The 23,483-nt window shown below is 28.4% G+C and overlaps 1 protein-coding gene across 2 annotated transcripts in view; it reads right to left on the reverse strand.

The window, feature by feature from the left end:
* Window positions 1-23,483, reverse strand: part of LOC100211953 (intraflagellar transport protein 70A) — a 54,737-nt gene that overhangs the window by 26,459 nt on the left and 4,795 nt on the right. For both annotated transcript variants that reach the window (XM_065804019.1, XM_065804020.1), the window contains exons 2-9: window positions 22,367-22,432; window positions 22,183-22,253; window positions 19,478-19,538; window positions 12,436-12,513; window positions 7,256-7,312; window positions 4,492-4,560; window positions 3,479-3,545; window positions 3,157-3,261 (exon numbers count right to left, since the gene is read on the reverse strand). In XM_065804019.1, coding sequence (XP_065660091.1) covers window positions 3,157-3,261; window positions 3,479-3,545; window positions 4,492-4,560; window positions 7,256-7,312; window positions 12,436-12,513; window positions 19,478-19,538; window positions 22,183-22,253; window positions 22,367-22,432 — 574 coding nt within the window. The remainder of the gene's footprint in view (window positions 1-3,156; window positions 3,262-3,478; window positions 3,546-4,491; window positions 4,561-7,255; window positions 7,313-12,435; window positions 12,514-19,477; window positions 19,539-22,182; window positions 22,254-22,366; window positions 22,433-23,483) is intronic.

Genomic DNA, 23,483 nt, shown 5'->3' on the forward strand with positions numbered 1-23,483 from the left:
AAAAACATAGATAAAAAAAGAGAGCTTGGGTCAAGAAAAAAAAGTTTTTTTTCTTATTGTTATTGCTTATGATATTCTCTTTTATAGAAAAAATTATTTTTATAATAAGTATTCAAGTATTAAAGTATTAACATCAAGAAATGTTTTTTTATATTATTAAGGTATTCAACTTCCAACTGGAATGGAAATACTAAAAAACTTTTACTACATAAAATCTACACTGGAAACAAATGCAAAAAAGTCATCAATACTACATTGTATGCCTAAAAAGATAAAAAAGAGTCAGTGCAAAAATGGTAAATGCAAAAGCATATTATCTTTGAATAAAGCTCCTTAGAATAAAGCTGGATTTCCAACAGTTTCTAATAAAACCCTTAGAAAGCATCTAAGTAATATAGAAAAAGAATACTACAATTTAAAAAAGCATGAAAACTACACATTTAAAAAAATAAAATGATTTTATACAAAAGATTAATAAAGTGTTTTGGTGGTAAGACTTGGTGTACCAACACCAAATCTTAGGCATACCATAATGAATGACAAGAAAAGATTAAATAAAGACAAAGTCGAAGATTTGAAGTTTTTAGATGATCAAGAAAGCCATAAAAAGTTTATTCTTGGAACCGAGAATAAAAAATACGGTATAATGTCTAGAGAGAGTATTAGAAAATAAAACGTTTAAAAGAAAACACAATACTCTGGAAGTTAACGCAAATTTAGATCAAGAACTAATTATAGATAAAAATGATATAGAAATATTGAATGATTTAGACTTTGAACCTGGAGACTGGACAAAGAGATAATAAAAAATAAATAAAAAACCAATTACGTGCACAATTCCTAAAGATATTTACAGTGGTAGTGTTGCTCTTGCAGCATTAATCAATGATATATCTCCTGCAGTTCTCCAGAAAGACGTCACTTCTGTTGTTAAAAAGCTGGTGTGGATGTAAGTAAATTATATTGCAGCATTTCAGCAGCCTCGTCGCATATGAAAAAAAAACTTAATAAATGACATTGAAGCTGCTTTAAAAGCCTCTAAATATCCACCTATCATTCATTTCAATGGTAAAACCTTATTTGAATTAAAAAAAGGCAAGCGATTCAAAAATAACAAATTAGCAGTAGTAAGCAACCGGAACCAGGGCCGGGGCTAGGTTTGATAACACATAGCCATGATCGGGACCGGGTTTATGATCAGGGCTGCATTAATATTGATAGATCCTATAAAAATATCATTTTTAATTAAAATTTATAACATGAATTTTATTTAAAAACAATATTTTATAGGATCTATTAATTTTAATGCAGCCCCGGCTGGGTTTTTGACCGCGGCTGCATTAATATTGATAGATGCTATAAAAGTAATGTTTTTAATTATAACTCATATCATAAATTTTGATTAAAAATAACATTTTTATAGGATCTATAAATATTAATGCAGCCCTGGTCATAAACCCGGCCCCGGTTACGGCTATGTGTTATCAAACCTGGCCCCGGCCATAGCCCCGGTCGCTTACTAATTAGCAGTTCTTTTAAATATTGATAGAGAGGTTTACCTTCTCGGAGTACCTTTTCTAGCATCTTCCTCAAGGGAGGATCAGTATAAAAGTATGATGAATCTCCTTAAGGAATATGAAACCAAAGGAAACATCGGAGGGCTATGCTTTGATACAACTTCCAGTAATACTGACTAAAAAGGGTTCCCTTTCAGGAATAGAAAACAATCTAGATATCTATCCATTATTTGTTGCTTGTAGACACCACATATCAGAGCTGAAGACTGTTCACTTTTGTAATGTTGTGACTCAAAGAAAGACATCTGGACCAGAGAATCTTTTATTTAAAAAACTCAAAGACATATTTGAAACTCATGGTTTTCATTATGATACAAATGTTACAAGATTTCTTTATAATAAGACAAAAGGAACTGTTATAGCATGTGCTGCAGTTGAGTCTCTAAATTTTTGCTAAGAATATTTTAAAAGTGAAAATGTTTTAAGAGATGATAGATGCGTATTTGTCTTCGAAAGGTGTAAAAACTATGAAACCAGGAGCTGTCTGCCATGCAAGGTTTCTCTGCCATGCAAGGTTTCTCGGTATTTGTCTTCGAAAGGTGTAAAAACTAAGAAACCAGGAGCTGTCTGCCATGCAAGGTTTCTCGGAAAAGCCATATATTATCTAAAATTCTCTAGTTGTAAATGATCCTGCTGAAAGAGCAGTAGGAATGATGCAACAGTTTGTTTACAAATATAATAAAGAAGAAATTCAGAACCGACTACTTAATGTTGATAAAGCTAGATTTGCTACAAAAAGGAAGGGAAAAAAGTCATCAAATTTGTCTAAGAAAAGGTTAATTGACTCATTTTCTACTATGGAAAAAATGATTTAAAAATGATGATAATCAAACAGATTTATTTTAACAAACTTTTACATTATTTTAAATAATTAATAATCAATTAAAGATAAATCTTCATTCATACAAAATTTTAACTGCAATTATACTTATAATTCGCGGTAAAATAATTCATTTAATTTATGCAATTTTTAATACTATTTAACACAATAAAACAGCAAAAGTTGACATATAAGTTTGGTAAGTTGGCCTTAACTACTCTTTTTATTTGAAAATTTCCATCAATACCTGTCTTATAAAAAAAAACAATTCAAAATTTTGATATTATTACCTTCCCCAAGCCCTCTGAATATAGTCATTTTTGGACCATTTTTTTTTTATTAAAAGGGGTCTAGGGGAGGCAAAATATTGGTCCAATCAGGCTAATTTTTTTCCAAAGTTAGTTTTAACACCAATGTTTCACATTTAAAGAAGTAGTTAATTGAAATTCAAAAATTTCCTTAAAAGCAATTACCCTATTTTATATATATATATATATATATATATATATATATATATATATATATATATATATATATATATATATATATATATATATATAAGTATGTATGAAAGAAATTGTTTGACTTTAACTATTACCTGCATTGAATTATAGAATTATTTAAATATTATCTCAAAAAATAAATTCGAAACAAAAATACATTTGTAACTACACAAAACTATTAATAAACTTGCTTAAATGTTTCTATACTTTCATAAACGTTTAAAAAAAACATTTACTTTAAAATCAAATTTAATACCTGGATGCTCTTTGATTCCTCGTTCAATGATATCTGCAATATGTTTTAATGCAGGAGCATAATGTTTTTGTTTATAGTGACATAAGGCAATGTCGTAAGATAAATCTAAAAACATATTCAATATTTATATATAAACAGACATTAAAAAAAAATCATAGTCAATAAAACCCAAATATTTTATCAGAACTTGTCAGAAATTATTCAATATGTAGTGAATATTTTAAGTCAAGTAAGAGTGGTAGCTATTTAAAGTCCATAGTGGTAGCTAATTCAATTTTTAAAAGTACAAAAACTAATAAATTTCTAGTTTATAAATAAGAACCTGCACGATATCCTAGAATATTCATGGCAGTTGTGAACTTCTGGCTTGCTTCTTTATACCTCTCTTCCTATAAAATCATAAAAAAAAGAAACAATGTAAAACATTAACAACAGGTACAATAATAAACAACAAGCGATCATACATATTAAAGGTATGGTAAAATTTTTAAAATATCAATGCCATATTATTTAAAAAAAAATCAGAATGTAAATATCTATGAATCAAGAGCTTAAAACATATGGTAAAATCAGGATTTGTATGTACTCAGACAACTTTCAATTATGGCTATTTTTATGACTTTTAATTTCGACTATTTTTAATCTACTCATTAAAAATTAACTATTTAGCCATTAATTTGTGATGAAGCAATAGAAATCTCATGAACTTTATGATAAAAAAATGCTTTTATAATTAATTTCTATAAGGACTTGGAAATTCAAATGCTTGTTCAAATCCAAAAGCCAAAACCTTTATCAATGTTTACCACAGGTATAAAGTATGAAACCTAATAACCCATGTAAAGGACTCACCTACTTCTATTCAGTACAATTTTATCAGTAACATTTCATATTTATCTATGAAGCAACTAAAATATAAACAAGTATAAATAAACAAATACTAAAATAGACTGGTTCAGATTGCATCAGAAATCATTATCGCATGAAAGAAATCTATATGTCAAACAAACAAAAACAATTGTTTTCAGTATCATTAGTTTTGTACAAATTGAAAATAATAATGGAAATAGAAGTCTGATCTTTCATTTGTATTGCTTTCTCATTGTTTTGTTTAAAAACTTTTAGAGATATCATAAAATATTTTTTGTAACGTTCATATATTTCCTTTTTCTTTTACAAAAAATTTTTACCATTTGCTTTAACAAACTATTTTGTCATTTTCACCAACAAACTGTTTTAACAAAAAAACTTAACTGTAAATTACACCTAAATATAAACTTTGACAATTCTCAACAACAGAAACACCTCAATGAATCATAAGAGACAGAACCCTACTTTATAGAGTATGCAACCATGATTAACTTCTGTGTCTGGGTCATCAGAAGAAATTTGATCAACCAAACTCTAAATAAAAAAGATATAATCAGTACTTCACACTTTACATAATTGAACTAATTATTAAAATTAAAGAAACCATAATACATATATTAACATAATTAACCTATATTTAACTTACTTAATATAATAATAGTTAAACTATGCGTTCAATTAAATTTCTTAATTGTAAATGTATAGTTAATTTTCATTATTTAAAACATTAAAATGTTACAGTATTACTTATAAATATTAAAACATTAAAATGTTACAGTATTACTTATAAATATTAAAACATTAAAATGTTACAGTATTACTTATAAACATTAAAACATTAAAATGTTACAGTATTACTTATAAATATTAAAACACTACAATAAAAAAAACACTAAAAGAACAATCAAACAACACAAACAACAACAGTTTAACTCTATTACATCAGCTAGATTATTGACTCAATTACATCAGCTAGATTACTGACTCAATTACATCAGCTAGAATATGGAGTCAATTACATCAGCTATATTATAACATTAAAACTCAGCAGTATAATTATGCAATGCAGCATTATAACTTATTTAAAATTGAAAAACTTTTACACATAAAGTTAAGCATCTATATAAACTTAAAAACAACAATTGTCAACTATGTGTTTAGTAATACAAAAAAAATATTTAGAAATTTTCCTCACAATAAATCATATTTAATAATTTATAAATTATTTTTCTTGTTAAGAGTAATTGAATCTGTTTAAAGAATAATTAATTGTGCCTAACCCTAACCCTGATAAAACAAGCCTGATGGGGTTTTTTCTTTTTAAACTTTCATATATTCTACAATTTTTCTCATACAGGAACTTTTCTACTTTCTTTGAAATAAATTTTTTGACCAATATTTTATTAACAACAGCAAAACAAAATGGTATAACTTTTTTTTTTTAACTGCTTTACTCCCAACAAGTCTGCAAGCAACCACTATCAAGTTGAGAGTTACTAGTAAACCATGAACAGTACTAAATAGCAATGGTTGACAGAAGACAAGAAAAGTTGGAGGTTCTATGAATCTGGAAAACATGAAGATGGGAAAGAGTTACAAAGAAATTGCAGCGTCGTGAAAAAAACTAGATGAATAAAAGTTTTTAGAGCATAAAGGGATACACTAAAAGGATGCCATTTTTGTGTTTGCCAGTCAATTGAGAATGAATTTAGGTTGATGGAACTAGAGATAATAACTTATTTAAGAAGAAGTGAGAGTGGCTCAAGCTTGGTTAATAGAGCAGGTCTAACTACATTTACAATGTATTTTTGGACCTTGTCTAGAAGAGAAAAAGCATCAATAGAAGAGCCATCCCAAATATACTTACAGTATTGCATACAGGGATAAATAAGAGATTTGCCAATTTGGAGGTAGAGAATGGAATCTGGAGTAAGCCATTGATTGCATAAATGGTTTCCATGAGTGGTCAGTCGCTAATAATAATTCAGTAAGGATTCAGTGAGAGGGTGCCATTTATTAATATAGAAGTGTTGATAATATTGCAACAGTTGTTTGCATTAACTTAGTTATGTTGAAGTTAAAATTCACAAGCCACTGCAAGCCCAAATTTGTTCCAGAACTGAGATCAGATTTAGGATTGGCTGTCTGTTCTAAGCAATTGAAAAAAAAAGACTTTTGTCATGACAGAAGTATAAAGTTGAGCCATTAGCAAATAGAGCTACTTTAGATGTAAGGAAGATCATTAATGTAGATAAAAATCAAAACAGCACCAAGGAAAGAACCTTGAGGTACCCTGGAAGGTACTGGAAATGAAGAAGAGTGCTGGCTTTTAAGGATGATTTTGGTACTGCAGTTAAAAAGAAATAATTTAATAATCTCAAATAAATGATAGAATCTTTTACTTACAGCAGTTAGTAAGACAGCATTAGAATGAGAAAATCCAAATCCGTATTGATCATTAGAGAGTAAGTTATTAGGCTTAAGATATGTTAGAAACTTGTTGATTCAAAGACTTTGCTAATAATAGATTGATTAACTGATAGTTAGAAGGGGTAAAAGTGTTCTCCAGAGTTTTTAAAAATTGGAACCACAGATATCATTTTCCAGCAGGACAGAAAACAAGATTCAATAGAGCACTAATTAAATAATTTAAAGAGAATTGAACAAGTTCTAGAAAAACTTTTGTAAGACTATGACATAAATTTTGTCTGAACCATAAGCCATAGAAGAGTTTAATTGAGAAATGATTTTAGCAATGGAAATAACAAGCAGGTAGGGTATGGCCATAAAATTCAAGAGTCAAATTAAAATAAAAGTTCTTTAAAAATAGTTCCGCCTTATACTTGGGAAAGGTAAAAAAAACAAACCCATAAATCAAAGATTAAATGTTCAACTTATCTTTGTTATGACACTGTTGAAAATTTTTAACATTTTATTTAGGATTCTTAATTTTAATTGAAAAAAAACTTAAAAACATTTTTTCTCGTAAACTTTTTAATTTTCATGCATTCTCATTTTAAGAAAAATACTTTTTTTATGTAACTTCTGTGAGGCTTATTTTATTTCTATATAGTTGTAATAATGAGGCCTGCTGACAGTAATTTTTAATTTATATTTTTTTAAACTACCAACTCCAGGCTTTCAATAAAATTTCAAAAAAAATAAAATTTATACTATTATATATTTTAATAACAAAACACTTAAAAACAAAATAAGTATCAATCCTCACCTTAGCCCCTTGAACATCATCTTCAGTGTATTTGATTGCTGCTTGCAACTTAATGATCTAAAACAATATTAAGAAATATCATTTTTATAAGTTTATGGTCATATTCATGGTCTAATCTCTATAATCAAAATACTATTAGTGAGACCATGATAAAACATACATAATGAGACCATGATAAAACATATACAATAAGACCAGGATAAAACATATACAATGAGACCATGATAAAACATACATAATGAGACCATGATAAAACATATACAATGAGACCATGATAAAACATACATTGTAAATAAATATTTTTTCACACTTGTAAACAACACTATGAGTAAAAACGGTGAAACATAAAAATCTGATTTTTCCAATGATTAAGTAATTAACAAATTTTAAAACAAATTAACAAACAATCTTGTTATTGAAAAAATATATTTTATTGAGGTGTGCTTAATAAAAACTAATAAAATTAGTTTTAATAATAACTATATAATATTATATCATTATTGATTGTACACTATAGTATGTAAGGAAAGTATAATTATAATATTATAGGAAAGTATTAAGATATATTCAAAGTTATTATTTTCTAATGAATAAGATGATCTAATGTAATGTAATTTAAATTTAGTTTTAAATAATTTTACACAAACTTTTTTTTTACATACTTTAGAATCAAGACTTTTCTTTTGAATTAATTTAAATTAGACTTTTGACCACCAAATGCAATATATATTAGCATCAATTACTTTCCGGTTCAACCATTTTCCAGTACGGCAAATTAGTATAAATTTTTTAATAATTGATTTTATTGGTTTTGATTGATCAAAAAAAAAAAAAAAAAAACAGTTTTAATAATACTGGAAATAAATTAATTAAATCAACCTTAAAGGGTTCACATTTAAGAAAAACTAGCTTTTAAAATAACAATATATACAAAAATCATTTACAAATATTTTAAGGTATACTTAACTTTAAAGATTGAAATCAAACGCCACTGCATAAATATGCATTTATGCATAAAAAGCAAAGTTTAATATAATCAGCTAGTTACAAAAAAGTTTCAAAAAAAGTCGCTAAAACTTTAATTTTTGGCTTGCAACAACCTTGGTCTTTTAGTATTAAATCTTTATTGGTTGATGATCAAAATGAAGTTTCCTATTGGTTGGTGATCACAATGAAGTTATTTATTATCATATGGCTATAAAAACAAATAAGTCATACTATAAAATTTCTGAAGTCTGTCACCTTTAATAGCAACATTTCTATTATTATTAGTATTAAATAGTTTGTCAGATTTGACAAATGTATGAATAGAAAACTTATTTGAATTCTTAAGTAAAAGCTCAAATAAAAGATAAGCCTTGTATTCTTAGTTCACACAACTGTTAATATTTTTCACTTTTTAATCTAATTTCTTCACTGTCAATTTGAGCTATTACTCTCTGCTATACTTTCTTGAGCTGTACTCTCTGTCCAATCTGCTTCATGTTCTGATGCCTTGTAGGATACAAATTTTTAGGCAAAGACTAGAAGATGCCAACTCCAACTTAAAACACCACTTGCCTTGGGACTCTTGGTTAAGTAAAGGCTAGAGATGGTGTCTCGATAAAAGAACTCATCTTAAAGAAATATTAAATGCATCCGGCCACTGTCTTGTAGAAGGCCTCCTAGGCAAAGACTTAAGGGGTAAACAGTATCTATCTGTTGACCAGCCTCAAACCCCTTCTTTATATATTAGGCTGGCGCAGATATATTTTTAATATATTGCTTCCAGTTTAGGATGTTGAATGCTGGATCTTCTTGACTCAATGCATGGGCTTTGCTTGTGCCTCTGTTTTTATGACTAGGCAACTCATTCTATTATCTCCTAATGAGGGTACAGCTCTAAAACTCAGTTTTATGGTTCTGAGGCTGGCTGGTAGTCAGGTTTCTCGAACTCTGTGGTAGCTCTCAGAGAGGCTGATTCCATCAACAGCTGAAAAACATCAAAGTATTAACAGTGCCATGTTGCACATGGATGGTGTCCCTAATTGTACTTTTGGTGTGCATTGCCGAGGCCACATTTGGAGCCCTTTGTTACACCTAGGGCTTATTAATAGTAATGTGGTAAATGCTTAGGCTATTAAACGATGTTGTGAGTACTATCTATGCTTTGAGTCAAGTTCTTCAACAAATTAAAAAATGAATAAAGTACCAAAAACTATAAAACACAAAAAACCATCATCACCAAGTTCTCTAAACCTATCATTCACTAATATTCGTGGTCTTCAAAGTAACTTTTCTTCTGTTGAGTCTTATCTCCTGCAAAGTTAACCAGACCTACTTGCACTTTGTGAGACTAATTTGAGTTCAGCTGTCTCATCTTGTGATCTTAGTGTTGATGGTTATCTTCCTTTAATTTGTAAAGACTCCAATAGCCACATGCTTGGCCTGGGCATTTACATTAGTAAGAATTTGCCCATTTGTCGTGAAACTAGGTTTAAATCCACAAACTATTCTTTAATGTTTCGTTTAGCACCACTTCACTCTATCGCCTTTCTCTTTGTTCAATATTGCTCTCCTTCATCTCAAGACTACACTCTTTATGATGTTTTTTATGATCATATTGACCAAGCCCTCTCCCTTTATCCATCAGCCTATATTGTTGTTATTGGTGACTTTAATGCTCATCACACTGAATGGCTTGGCTCTAGTGTCAGTGATTCTGCAGGCATTAAAGCCCAAAACCTTTGCTTTTCTCAATCCCTAACTCAAATAGTCAACTTTCCAAATCGCTTTCCAGACAACCTGAATCATTTAACTCTTCTCTACTCAACTTATGTCTTGTTTCTGATCTTAGTCAGTGCTCAGTTTTTCCACATTCACCCTAAGGTGCTTCTGATCACAGTTTGATCTCTCTAAAACTAATATCTCATTCTTCTTCATCACCTGAATCCCCCTATTATCAAACCTCTTACAACTACCTTAAAGCTGACTGGGATTCTTTCCATCATTTTCTTTGTGATGGCCCTTGGGTAAAAATCATTCGTCTTCCTGTCAACAAATGTGCTTCTTACATAACTTCATTGATTCAGGCTGGCATGGAATCTTTTGTTTCCTCTTGACAATAACAGATCAAGCCTCACTCTCCTCTATGGTTTTCCTCACATTTTGCTGCTGCCATTTCCAATCGAAGCTGTTACTTCCATATCTATCAGCAAAACACTTCTCCAGAAAACAGATGTCTGTTTATTACTGCTATAAACCATTGTAAAAAAGTTTTGTCTAATGCCAAAGCCCGGTATTCTTAGGTCATGAAATCTTGTATCTTATCTCAAAAATTAGGCTCTCGTGACTTCTGGAGAATTTTTAATAGTATTAATAATAAGGGCAAACCTTTAATTCCACCTCTCTTGTATGGTTCAGACTGATATTGCCAACAAACAGGTTGATCCATTGCTTGACATTTGTATCACTCCCGAATATCATTCTCACATCTAAGGTGGCATTGTTTGCTGATGATACTACCATTTATTCTTGTCGTAATAAGAAACCAACACTCTCTGATTGCTTGGAGGGGGCATTTGAGCTTGAAAAAGATCTCACTTCTGCTACAGCATGGGACTCACAGTGGCTGGTGAACTTCAATACAGATAAAACTCAATTTTTTCAGCCAATTGTTATCGCAATAAGTTAGATCTTCCTATATTAATGAAAGGTGATGTACTCAATGAGTTATCTACTCTTCATTTTCTAGGATTAACTCTTACTTACGATCTTTCTTGGAAACCATATATCAAGTCAGTTGCAAAATTAGCACCTGCTAAGGTTGCATCTCTTTATCAAGCTCAACACTTTTTTACCCGGATTCTATTCTGTATCTCTATGAATCTCAAATCCGGCCTTGTATGGAATACTGTTGCCATATCTGAGACGGATCTTCTAATGATGCCTTATCTCTCTTAGACAAGGTGCAAATACTATAATGGGCACTGCTTTAAAGAGCTAGAATCTCTTGTGCTATCTACTAAAATTCATTTTCATTTTACTTTTCATTCAATTAAGTCTCATCCTTTTTCTGTGACTGTTCCTTAGTGCTCCAAAAATGCTTATTCACCTAGTTTTTTTCCTGGAACATCAGTTCTTTGGAATTTGCTTCCTTCATCTTGCTTTCCTGATTCATATTATTTGCAATCCTTTAGGTCATCTGTCAATCGTTATCTTGCTCTACAATCTTCATCTTTTCTCTTCCAGTAACTTCCAACTTTAATTAGTGGTTGCTTGCAGCCTTGTTGGAAGCGAAGATGTTTAAAAACAAAAAAAAAACTCGCATCACTTTCTAGATTTTAATTGGTCACTTTTAATAAAAAGTTTCTTTGCTCCACATAAGAATGGTGTGATGAAATGAAAAATTTACACCACCATGAATGGTGTCTTAATAATGCAAAACTGTTACTAAGAAAAAAAATTAAGATTGAAATCATTTAGTTCGCTAATAAAAACATGATCTGATTATTAGTAGTTGTTATTTAATGATTCTTTCTGCCACAAACCTATTTTCTATTTTATTTATTTCCCATTTAGCCTAGCAATAAAATTTAATTTTGATAATTTTAGTCAATTAAACTTGCAATAATCTTCCACTACAGTTTAATAAACAACTTTCAGTTACAATTCAATAAAAACTTTCAGTTAAAATTCAATAAATAACTTTTAGCTGCAATGGAACAAGCTTTAAAGTTTGAGAATAACATAACAGATATCAGTTAAAAACAACAAATTTTTAACATCATGTAAGAGATATCTATCTCTTACATGATGTTAACACTCACAACTGTTAGAAAGCAATATCAAAAATTCTTAACTGTCAGTTGTTTGAATTAGAAAAATGTAATAATTATTGTCAACTAATATTGAGTCTAAAGAATAAAAATTTGTTAAAAAACTAGAAGAATATAATGTTTTGATATCTTCGACATTTGGTTTTCCATCATATGTTCAAACCATTAAAATATTATTTCCTACAAATACAAGTAAAAGTTTTTTACCCATAAAATCCATTAAATTGTCTTCAAGTCTATTAAAACCACAAAAAACTAAAATAATTTACTAAACAAAAAATCTGAAATAAAAACAGTTTAAAAAAATCATTAAACAAACATCATAATTAATAATTTAAACAAACATCATAAAAAATCACTTACACTAGTTGCAAGCTTCTGATTTTCAATTAGGTATGTTGCTTTCATTGCATCTTGAAAAGCAAATGATTTATACAAAGACTAAAAAGTTAAAATGTGTTAATTAATAAAAAGTTAATAAATTAAAAAAAATAATAATAAAAAATAAACTAAAGTTGATTAGTAAACTTAAAAGAATAGAAAATAGAAAAACTATAAAAAACTAAACAAGGCAGCAAGTAAATTTTCAAGATTAAAAAAAAAAAAAACTTTTAATGTATTATATTATACAAGGGGCCCAAATTTAAATAGAAAAAAAGAAGAATTAAAATCACATTCTCTTTCTAAATCTGTCAATACAGAAAAGTTAATAACCTTATAAAAAGTTATTGTAATACTATTCAACATAAGTAGGCACGTCTTATTGATTGTATGAGTATATTGGGTGTGAAAACTTTTTCATTTTTCTGGATAACAATGAGGTGCATTTAAGATAACCATGAAATTCTACTCTATTAATTGGGTAAATATAAATTTTACTTTTGGGTTTTATATGGACTAAGTAAAAGTAACTCAAATAAATCATTTTTGCATTCTGAAAATAATTATATCAAAACTTTGCCCATTGAAAATTTTTTATCATTTATTAAATAATTTTCTCTGCTAATTCCGAAACCATCCAAAAACAAAATTTTCTGTATCATAAACTGCTTCAAAGCACCCATACATTGTTAGTGTTTTACAAGATATTTCATGGGAGGTTGTTAGCCTACATTTGGATGAGGAATGAAGAATTGTAAGTTTCAAGACAAATAATAATAAATACATTGTATGTCATTCATTAGGAATTTTAAATACAAAGTTTTATGTTTCTGCATTATAAATATAGAAATAATAAATTTCTTTTATATGTTAGTTTACCTCTCCAAGGTCGAGAAGATCACTACAGTTGAGGAGGCTACTATAGTTGCAGTTACAACCCTCCCTCAACTCTCTAACTTAGAAACACGAAACTTGAAGATCAAGACAGCTGCATGGAGAAACAAATTCAGCATGGTACTACCAGGGACATGGTGGAGAAGCGAGCACTCTACCACTACATCACTACCGCAAATCTTTCATAACATGTATAAAAAACATGCATGTTATTAAATACACATTTAAAGCTTTGCGCTCAAGAATAAAATAAATACATAGTTACACCCGCTTAGTGCAGGATAGCTTAACATGAAAAGAAAGATGAAATGGAAGAAGACTGTGATAATGTTTAAAAGCTTCCTAACAAAATTAATTATTCTGAAAGTGGGATGTTTGTGGTGATTTAAAGATGCTTACTTTTTTGGTTGGCTTGCAAAGGGGATACACAAAGTATTTTTTTCCTTTGCTTATGAAGCAACAAGGGTAACGATGATTACTAGAAAAACGTTAATTGGCCCCTTAAAAATGGAACTACAGCTAGGATTGTTCAATGTTTTCAAGCAGCCTCTAGTGGATTCCATAGGTCTTATATCAAGTTGGAATTGGTAAAACAGGCCTTTTAAAAAGAATTTGAAGGAAGTTTTACTATAAATTTTGTTTCCAAAACTATCTAAGACAAAGATTAAAATTATTTAAAAAAAAAAAAAATGCTGAAATCAGAGAAACTTGTAAGTGCTATAAAAAAAAGTTAAAAAAGAAGCTTGATGACATTTCATGAAGTGTATTTTATAAGTAGTTTATGCATTTTTAGAAAATCACAAAGACCTTAATTATAAACAATTGGTTGCAATGGTTATTTAAAAAATTCAAGAAAGTGGTTTTTCGCATGTCTTTGGAGAGAGATTTCAGCAGAACATCCCAAATATAGAGAAAAAAGTAGATAGAACAAGGACAACAGGGTACTGCTATGATGGGAGATTATATATGGTCTTAAAATAGAAAAGATAATCAATTGCACTTACTAAAATCTAAATCCTCAAAGCACTTCCAACCTTTAAAAAAGAGTCATCAAAAGATTACTAGCAAAGAATTCTTTTTTGTTTTCACTAGTACTTCCTAAATAACTTTCCATAATAAAGTGCTAAAAACTATGTAATTATCCTTACAACATTAGAATAAATTGATACAGCATACAATGAAAAAATTTACACATGTATGCTTTTTTTTTTTACTCTGATTCACTCCCAACAAGGCTGCAAGCAACCACTATCGCAAGCAACCACTATTGCAAGCAACCACTATTGCAAGCAACCACTATTGCAAGCAACCACTATTAAGTCAATATATAAAAGTTACTAGAAAAGAAAAAGAGTTATAGAACAAGAAAACAGAAGTTGACAGAAGACTTGAAAAGTTGAAGGTTGTATGAATCAGGAAAACACAAACATGAGAGAGAGTTCCAAAGGGTTGAAGTGCAGGGAAAAAAACAAAGTAAATAAAAGTTTTTAGAGCAAGCAGGGACAGATACAGTAAAAGAATGAGGTTTTTGCTGAATGACAAGTAAAGCAAGAACAAGTTTTAGCTGATGGAACTAGAGATGATAGCTCCTTAGAGCACCAATCATGATGGTATTTGTAGAAAAGAGAAAGAGAAACAATTTTACAACGATGGGAGAGAGGCTTAAGCTCGGCAGAAAGAGCCAATTGCATATATGATTGTATATATGATTGTATATATAGTATTGTATATACGATTGTATAAATGATTGTATATATAGAGCATGGCCTCCTAAGCAATCATCTACCCAGCTGTCTCAGTTTTGTTAATTAACCCAAAATTGTAACTTAGGCTTCTTTATGTGGCCTCAACAATGCGCATCAAAAGCATTAACAGAGACACTACAGGGGCGGACCTAGGGGTTGACACATTAGGCAGCCACCTAAAGAGAAATATTATATTATTTTTAGGATGTAATTTACTTTACATTTTAAAATTTCATCTGCATTTTTTATTATTCACGGTTATGGTGTTGCTGACAAGTAACTTAACTACAATAAGTGCGGGAATGTTACATTAAGCATAATGGCTTTTTTATGCATTAGGCAAAATAAGTTTTGCCTAATTAAATATTGGTACAAGGTGTGTATTTTAATCACTTTAACTAACAAAAGTTAAACTATGCCTTAAATAGTATGGAACTAAGTGGTTGATCCACCTAATCTGATCAGGATCTAGATATAAAAAGTCTGGAAATTAGTTGTGCAACCAAAAAAATTGGTAAACAAGTTGATAAATTGCATAAGGATTTTTCAGTTAGCATTGTAAAGTTCTTTAAGAATAAATAAGCCTTATTTATGATGTCTGACATTTGTTATAATGTATGAATGGCTTTAGAGGAGAAGGGTGTAGTTTTATTAAGTGAAATTAACTGTTTATAGTGCATTATTTACTCTATTCTATCATGCAATAAAGCATCAAATTATCTTCAGTGAAGATAATTTGTTGCTTTATATGCAGTTTAATGAATTAGTAAAAAGTAAATAATTTTTTTTTTATTGAGGGTTTAACCTCAATAGAATCATATCTTAATGCGTTGTTTTATTCCAGCATCCAAAATTTAATAGTATAATTAGCAGTAGTAATTTTAATTAAAATTTTCTTTTAATAACATTTTAAAGATTGCATTATCTAAATCTGTTATTTATCTAAAAATGTGGGTAGTGCTCAGTAGGTAAATTTTTTGAAAAACTTTTCAAAGTTTTAAAAACATTTGCATATTTTCTTAAGGAGTTATGTTGCCAGTGCCATAGCCCTGGGCTCCACAGTTTTGGAGGCTTCGGTTCATAGATAAATATATTTTTAATAAAACTCTTAAAATAAATTTTTTGATTAATCATGGGAAGAGGCCTCCTGCTTTAAAACAGCCCCAAAAAGTCTTGATCCACCATTGCAAATTGCTATTATATATTACATTTTAAATGTAATCCAGGAATAAAAATATGCAGGGAAAAGTTGTTTGCTAATTGATGGTGTATTTTACCGTCATATGCCTTCAATCCTTCTGCTTAAAAAATCGTACACATGAGTAGGAAGAAACCTTGACATGGTTCATGTGCTTTAAACAAATACCTTCTAGACAGATACTTTTTCAACCTTTATACTGTGGAGGTGGAGCATCAGCATATATTCTGAATTTAGTTTATACACAATATATAGAAATTTGTGTTCAGAGAGTAGTAATATTCAGGTAATAAGAATCATTTTAAAATTAGTTTTGAATAACAAAGTTGTTTTGATTACTTTTAGTAGTGTGCACAGTGGATTTCAAGAGTGAGATTTCAAGAATTCAATTTAATTTAAATTTATAGATATTTTTATGGAAAAGATATTGACCCAAATTTAGTAAGGATTTTTAACATAGATAATAAGAAAAATTTGACTCAGACATAAAACTCTCATTCACAATTGATAAATTGATAGGGGGCATTTTTTTGGCATTTGACAGTAGTTGTGCATGAAAGGGGATGGGGTTGTGAGACTAGTTGTAGGAGGGGGGAGGGGAGGGAGGCTATATAAACATAAAAAATTTCGCCAAAGGAGAAATTATTCCTAGATCTGCCCTTGCACTATCTATGCACAACGTGGTACTGTTAAGACTCGATATCTTACAGTTATTGATGGAACAAGCCTCTTTGAGAGCTACCACAGAGTTTGGGAAACCTTATTACCAGCTCAGAAGCAATAAACTAAGTTTTAGACCTGTACCCGAATTAGGGAAAAACCAAACAGTTGAATAGCTATTATTAGGGACGCACAAGCAGAAATCTATGAGCAGGGACAATAAGACCAAGCATTCATCATCCTAGGCAGAAACAATGTAACACAGGTTTACATACACGATGGCCTACTAGATGAAGAAGGGGGTCGAGGCAGTCAGCATTAATTTTGCTTACCCCTCAAGTCTTTACCTAGGAGGTCTTTCTACGAAAAACCTTCTACAAGAAAGTAGCTGAATGCAGTTAACATCTGCCCAAGATGAGTATTTTTATCGAGACACCATTTCTAGTCTTTACTCAACGAAGAGCCCCTAGGCAGGGGATTTTTTAAGTTGCAGTTTGTTTCTACTAGCCTTTGCCATAAAAGACAAACCCTACAAGGTAGCAGGGCATGTAACAGGTATTACTGGGTTACATGATACCACTAGCAGTGTGATTGTGATAATCCTAAACCTGACCTGACTCGGAAATATATCAAGAAAACATGAAACAAATAAAAAACTAATGATGTTACACCAAAATGAATGAGTGTAATAAATGAACAAATGTGATTTTTGAATTCAGTAGAATAAAATTCATAAATGAAGATTGAAAAATCTAAGTGGACAACATCTTTGTTACATTGTGTATTTTTTTATGGATTTTCAAATAATTTTTACCTAGCAAACTTACAATTATAATATATAACAATATAAAATTATTAAATAAAATATAATAATTTCATATTATTATATTTTAATAAATATAAAATAATCCACTTATTAATCACACCCCAACATTTTTTAGGACTTCTGTAAAATGTGCAATTACTTTTACTATTTTTTTAGCACCAAATGCACTATGAAGGTTTACAGGCTAAAAAGATACTTCCAACAGAAAAATTAAATTATGGAATAAGACAGATACCTTAATATCTTTGAAATGCAAATCCATACTAATTCTATTCATGCTATTCAATGTATCAGTATAAATAAGTACTGATGAATTAGTTTTATTAAAATTTTGAAAAGCAATACTTTGATAAATAAAAATCGAAATTTTTAATTTTCGAATTTTTGTAGTTAAAACAGTTCATTGTAATTTTGTAATAGCTCCATTGTAATTTTGTCGAATTACTCAAGAGAGCTGTATGTTATTCCATTGCCCAATTAAATTGCTGCACATTGCAGACAGATTTTACTATATTGTGAGGTGCATTTTAGAGGTGCAAGAACATTTAAATACGCAGATAAATGGATAAAAAAATGCTTTTTTCCAAACATGTTGAAACCTCTTTAATTCAGCTCATTTTGATGGCTGAGAATCTGCTTGGCTCTTTAAGACACTCTAAATGAGAAATTAAAGCACCATAATTTGTTTATGAACAAAATTTTTCCAAGCTTCTGATATGAGTTTTAATTCTCATAAACCTTTTGACAATTGTTCATAAAGACAATGTAACTTTAGTAAGAATATTTCAAAACTTGCACATGTGTTAAACTTTTTAAAAGCATCTATAATGCAAGCTCAAGAGGATGGTTGAAATAAGATATTACTTAACACTATGGTTTTTAGTAAAGCTCCAGAGTGAATACCTTTAACCCTAATTGTTTTTTAGTTATGTTGGCTATCCTAACTCTTGCGAATTCTTGATTAAGGCAGATGTGTCATAGGCATTATTTTTTTTTTGTCAGGGCTTTCAATTATTACAAGTTTAATGCTTGTATTTCCCTCAAAACAAATAGAAGCCATAATCTTATTCATCTAATTTTCAAAATTTCCCGATATCAATGTTTTTAACAATATGGTATTTGTTGCTTCCACACCCAAATTCTCAGATAATCAGTAAGATGTGCCTCTTTATGTTGAATATTATTACAATGGTCTTTTTTAATTGACCAAGTTCCAGCGTGAGTCCACAAAACAGAAAATGTTTTAATGTTTTTATACAATGCATATTGTTTGCAAAGCAAGCAGCACTTCATTTCCTTCATTAATTAATTAACATTAAAGTTTCAAACAAACAACCTAAAAATTTATCTAACTAAAGATTTATCTACTTAAAGATGTATCTAGCTAAAGCGTTTTAAAATCAATAAATCATCTTTATTAAGTCTTCATTATTAAGTCAGAGATTTAAAAAAATTTTAATCAATCAAAACAAATACTAAACTTGCAAATAAATACTAAGCATATTAAGTTAATACCAATAGTTATCAATTTTAGGTTGTTCTCAAATAAGATTTCAACAACTTGGTTTCATATACTTTATTATATATTTTATAAACCTTACATGTTTAATGCTATATTTTATAAATCGATAAACAAACTATAATATAAATAATATATAGCATCAATTTTATGTATACAAAAACAAACAGCACCATCCTAACCTGTGCATAAAACAATTTATACTCTTCAACTTCAGGGAATGATTTTGTTAACTCAGAATAACTAAAATATTTAAATATATCATTATTCAACTTATAAATTTATGGGCAATTCCATCAGAAAATAAAAAGTTTTAAAATTTATTTTAAGCAAAACTTAAAATAAATTTTAAAAATGAATATACACACACAAACACCCACACAAGAACCCACCCATTCTCGCACACACCCACCCATCCACCACATTCACACACAGATATATATATATCTTTTTTTAAAAGATATATATATATATATACATATATATAAATACATATATATATATATATACATATATATATATATATACACATATATATATATATATATATATATATATATATATATATATATATATCTTTTATACTTCTTGATAAGAGGCATTTAAAAATTCATTAAATTATCATTCAATTTAGTGTAATAATTTTGTTTTTTCACAGTGTTTTCAAATTGTTTGAACTGATTTGACAGAGACAGCCATCACTTTTGATTTTGTAGAACTTTTTAATGAGTCAGATAAAACCCTATTCTCAAAGCTTCAGTTGGTTAAAGGGAAAAGTGAAGAATATAACAAAATTTAAGCAAACCTTGATCTTACAAAAACAGAAAAACTACTAGATTTTTATATTTTTTACATTGATCATTCAGAAACAAATTAACAAATATAAACATACTTTAATTTTGTGAGTTATAATTAGATCAAGTCTGGTGCTCAGTTAAAACTTGAAAAAATTCTTCTGGGTTGTTTTTAGCGACCATCTAGTAACAACAGCAAAAATCAGCGAAATGAAGTAATTAATAAAGAAATAAGACATGTTTTATTTCTTTATTAATTACTTCATTTCGCTAGTTAAATCAATGTTACCGTAGTTAAATCAATATTTAAAACAGCAAAACCAAATTTAATGGACTTTTAATTGCCATTTTCATTTTAATTTTCGTAATGTGACATAGCAAAAAAACTATTAAAAAGATGCCATGGATAATGTAAGAAATTTAAAAACTAAAAAAACAAAATTGATATCGAAATCTTGCTAGCCAATGGAAAAATATAAATATCAAGTCTAAATACAATCAAGCAAAAAATCTACTTAAGTACAAGCAAAAAAAACTTGTGCTGAACATGAGCTGTACTCTTAAATCTAAACTTTAATGCAATCTTACTTGGTTGTTTATTTATTTATATTGATATATACTTGTTTGTATTCTTACATTTACGATGAATTGACAATGAATAAATAAAAATTTAAGTTCATTCAAATTAATGTTTCATTTAATTAGAATTAATAAAAAACATAAATGCCTTTTTTTTTTAAATAGACCTACTCACAGTTCCAATAGTATTGTACACGCGCATATTTAATAGTATGTCAGGCTTCCTTATGTGCAGAATTGCATGAAATAAGTAAATACACAGATATATTATGGAAGCATTCTTGAAAGAAACTGTTGTTTATATGGATTTCTTTTCTTTTTTTCATAATAAAGACATTGAATTTGCTTTATTTAAGTTTATTTTAACTAATTCTAATTATTTTCTAATGAAAAATTTCTAATAATAAAGTCTAACCTTATATTATTTAAATATTTATACTCTTTATATGTTTGTGTTATAGAATATATATGAAAGAAATAAAAGCTCTTAAAGAGTGTGAAAATGCACAATGATAGTTGTGTGTGTGTGTGTCGATTTATATATATATATATATATATATATATATATATATATATATATATATATATATTATATATATATATATATATTATATATATATATACAATATAAAAGCTAAATCAATGATTTTTTATAAAAAAATAAAAAAAACTCTTAAGTAAACATTATTATTACATTATATTTATATATTACCTTTATTTACTTTCATTATTAAACTTAACGCAATTACATAATGAAATTCCTATAATGGCAGAACATTCTGTTTATGCTTGCAAGTAAATATAATATTTGTTTGGAATTTCATATAATATTTGTTTGGAATAATCAAGAAAAATGACATCATCTAATTGATTAGAAAGCCACAAAAAAAAGACATTTTAGATAGTTTGTCTCATGGGACAAACTATCTAAAACTTTTCTCAACAGTGATTAGTGAGCAATTCAAGCTGATAAAAAAATCACACACTTTTCAATAACAAAAAATTATTATTGTATTCAAGGAAAATTTTCTTTAATTGTTTTAATATTTCAAATTTTGCTAAAAATGAGTTTTATCTAGTATATGTATAAAAAAATATATATATATATATAAATATATATATATAAATATATATATAAATATATATATATATATATATATATATATATATATATATATATATATATATATATATATATATATATATATATATATATATATATATATATATATATATATATATATATATATATATTAAATGGCAAAACTCTGACTTAAATAAGCAAGTAAGTTTTTTGTTTATTTAAAAATAGACTTCATTTGTTTTTTAATTATGTTTGCAAGTATCATTGGATTAGATTTATATTCCCTAAAGACATATAAAAATAAAATATACACATAGTTTAACTTGATTTAGGCCCAGAAAAAGTCAAGTAGCAAAGTGGCTCTGATTAAGACTAAAAAAGGTATGGGAAAATGAAATTAAAAATTTCTCCAAAGTTATTACATAATTACCATTCAGAGGCATTATAAAAATCTTGTATTTGATAGTAACAGTAGCCTAGAAGAGAAAGGGCTGGTCGAGACTAAATGAAAAAATAAAATCAAAGTTTGAATTTCATAAACCATAAACTTTATAAAAAATTAAAATCTATAAAAATCTAAAATAACAAAACCACTAATACTAATGTAACAAAACCTTGGGATGTTTTTCAAGCTCTCTTGAAAGTATATGGATGGCATCAGCAAACTTTTGTTGTTTTATCTAAATTTATTAATAACAAGAAGTAAACATTAAAGTTAGTTATCTAAAAATGCATAATTTCAAGTTTCAATTACTTAACACTTTACTGTTGCTGTTAACATAAAAAATAAAAACAAACTATGTAGAAACAGTCTGAAGCTAATTTTATCAAACATTTTAATAAACATATCATTGAACTTGGTTAGCTCAGAGAAAAGCTGTTCATATTTGATTAAGAAAATAATGTTAATAGCTGTTGGAAGCAACTGTATTGTAGGCAATCTTGATTTGGAAGCAACTGTAGACAAAAGTTGTTTGACAAAAGTAAAACATGCTAAAACTAACCCAACAACTACAGTTAAAAAATATTGCTACAAAAGTGAGAATATGGAAAATCTCCTTGCCCTCAAATCGTAAAGCATCATAACAAGAGTAAGAGTGAGGTTGACCTTGCTGACTTATATTGACTATCATTTCTATTTCAAGACCAAATATTAATACATGGATATTCTGGCATCTTGTAAACCTTGTTAAAGTTGATGAATAGGTTCTCTAACACCAACATTTGTAACAACACCAAGATAAATACACATCAAAAAGCAACTCAAGAAGACTTAAAGGGATCCCAAACTTCCAAGACATGTTGTGTTCACATATAAGAGAATGATAAAAAAATGTTAGGGCTAAATTTTTTTGATTAAAACAAAAGAATAAAAACATACCAAGAAAAACTAACTTTTTATTTTAGTTGAAGCTTGCATCTCCATTTTGTTGTAGGGTAAAAAGTCAGCATAATGTATGCTGCAATCTACAGACTTGATAATTTATTCAAGTACATATTATTCCTAAAAGCTTTGGTACATGATGTCATTGATTTTTTTTTATTTGTATAAAAGATCAATTATGTAGATAAACAAAAAAATCAATTACGTCATGTACTTAAACTCTTAGGAATAAAACGCGCAATGACGTTATGTACTTAAACTCTTAGGAATAAAAAATTATCAAGTCTGTAGACATGAGAGACTTGATAGACTTTTAGACTGCAGCATATATTATTCTGACTTTTTGG

This window comes from Hydra vulgaris, chromosome 08 (assembly GCF_038396675.1).
Source record: "Hydra vulgaris chromosome 08, alternate assembly HydraT2T_AEP".
In the NCBI taxonomy this organism is placed as follows: domain Eukaryota; kingdom Metazoa; phylum Cnidaria; class Hydrozoa; order Anthoathecata; family Hydridae; genus Hydra; species Hydra vulgaris.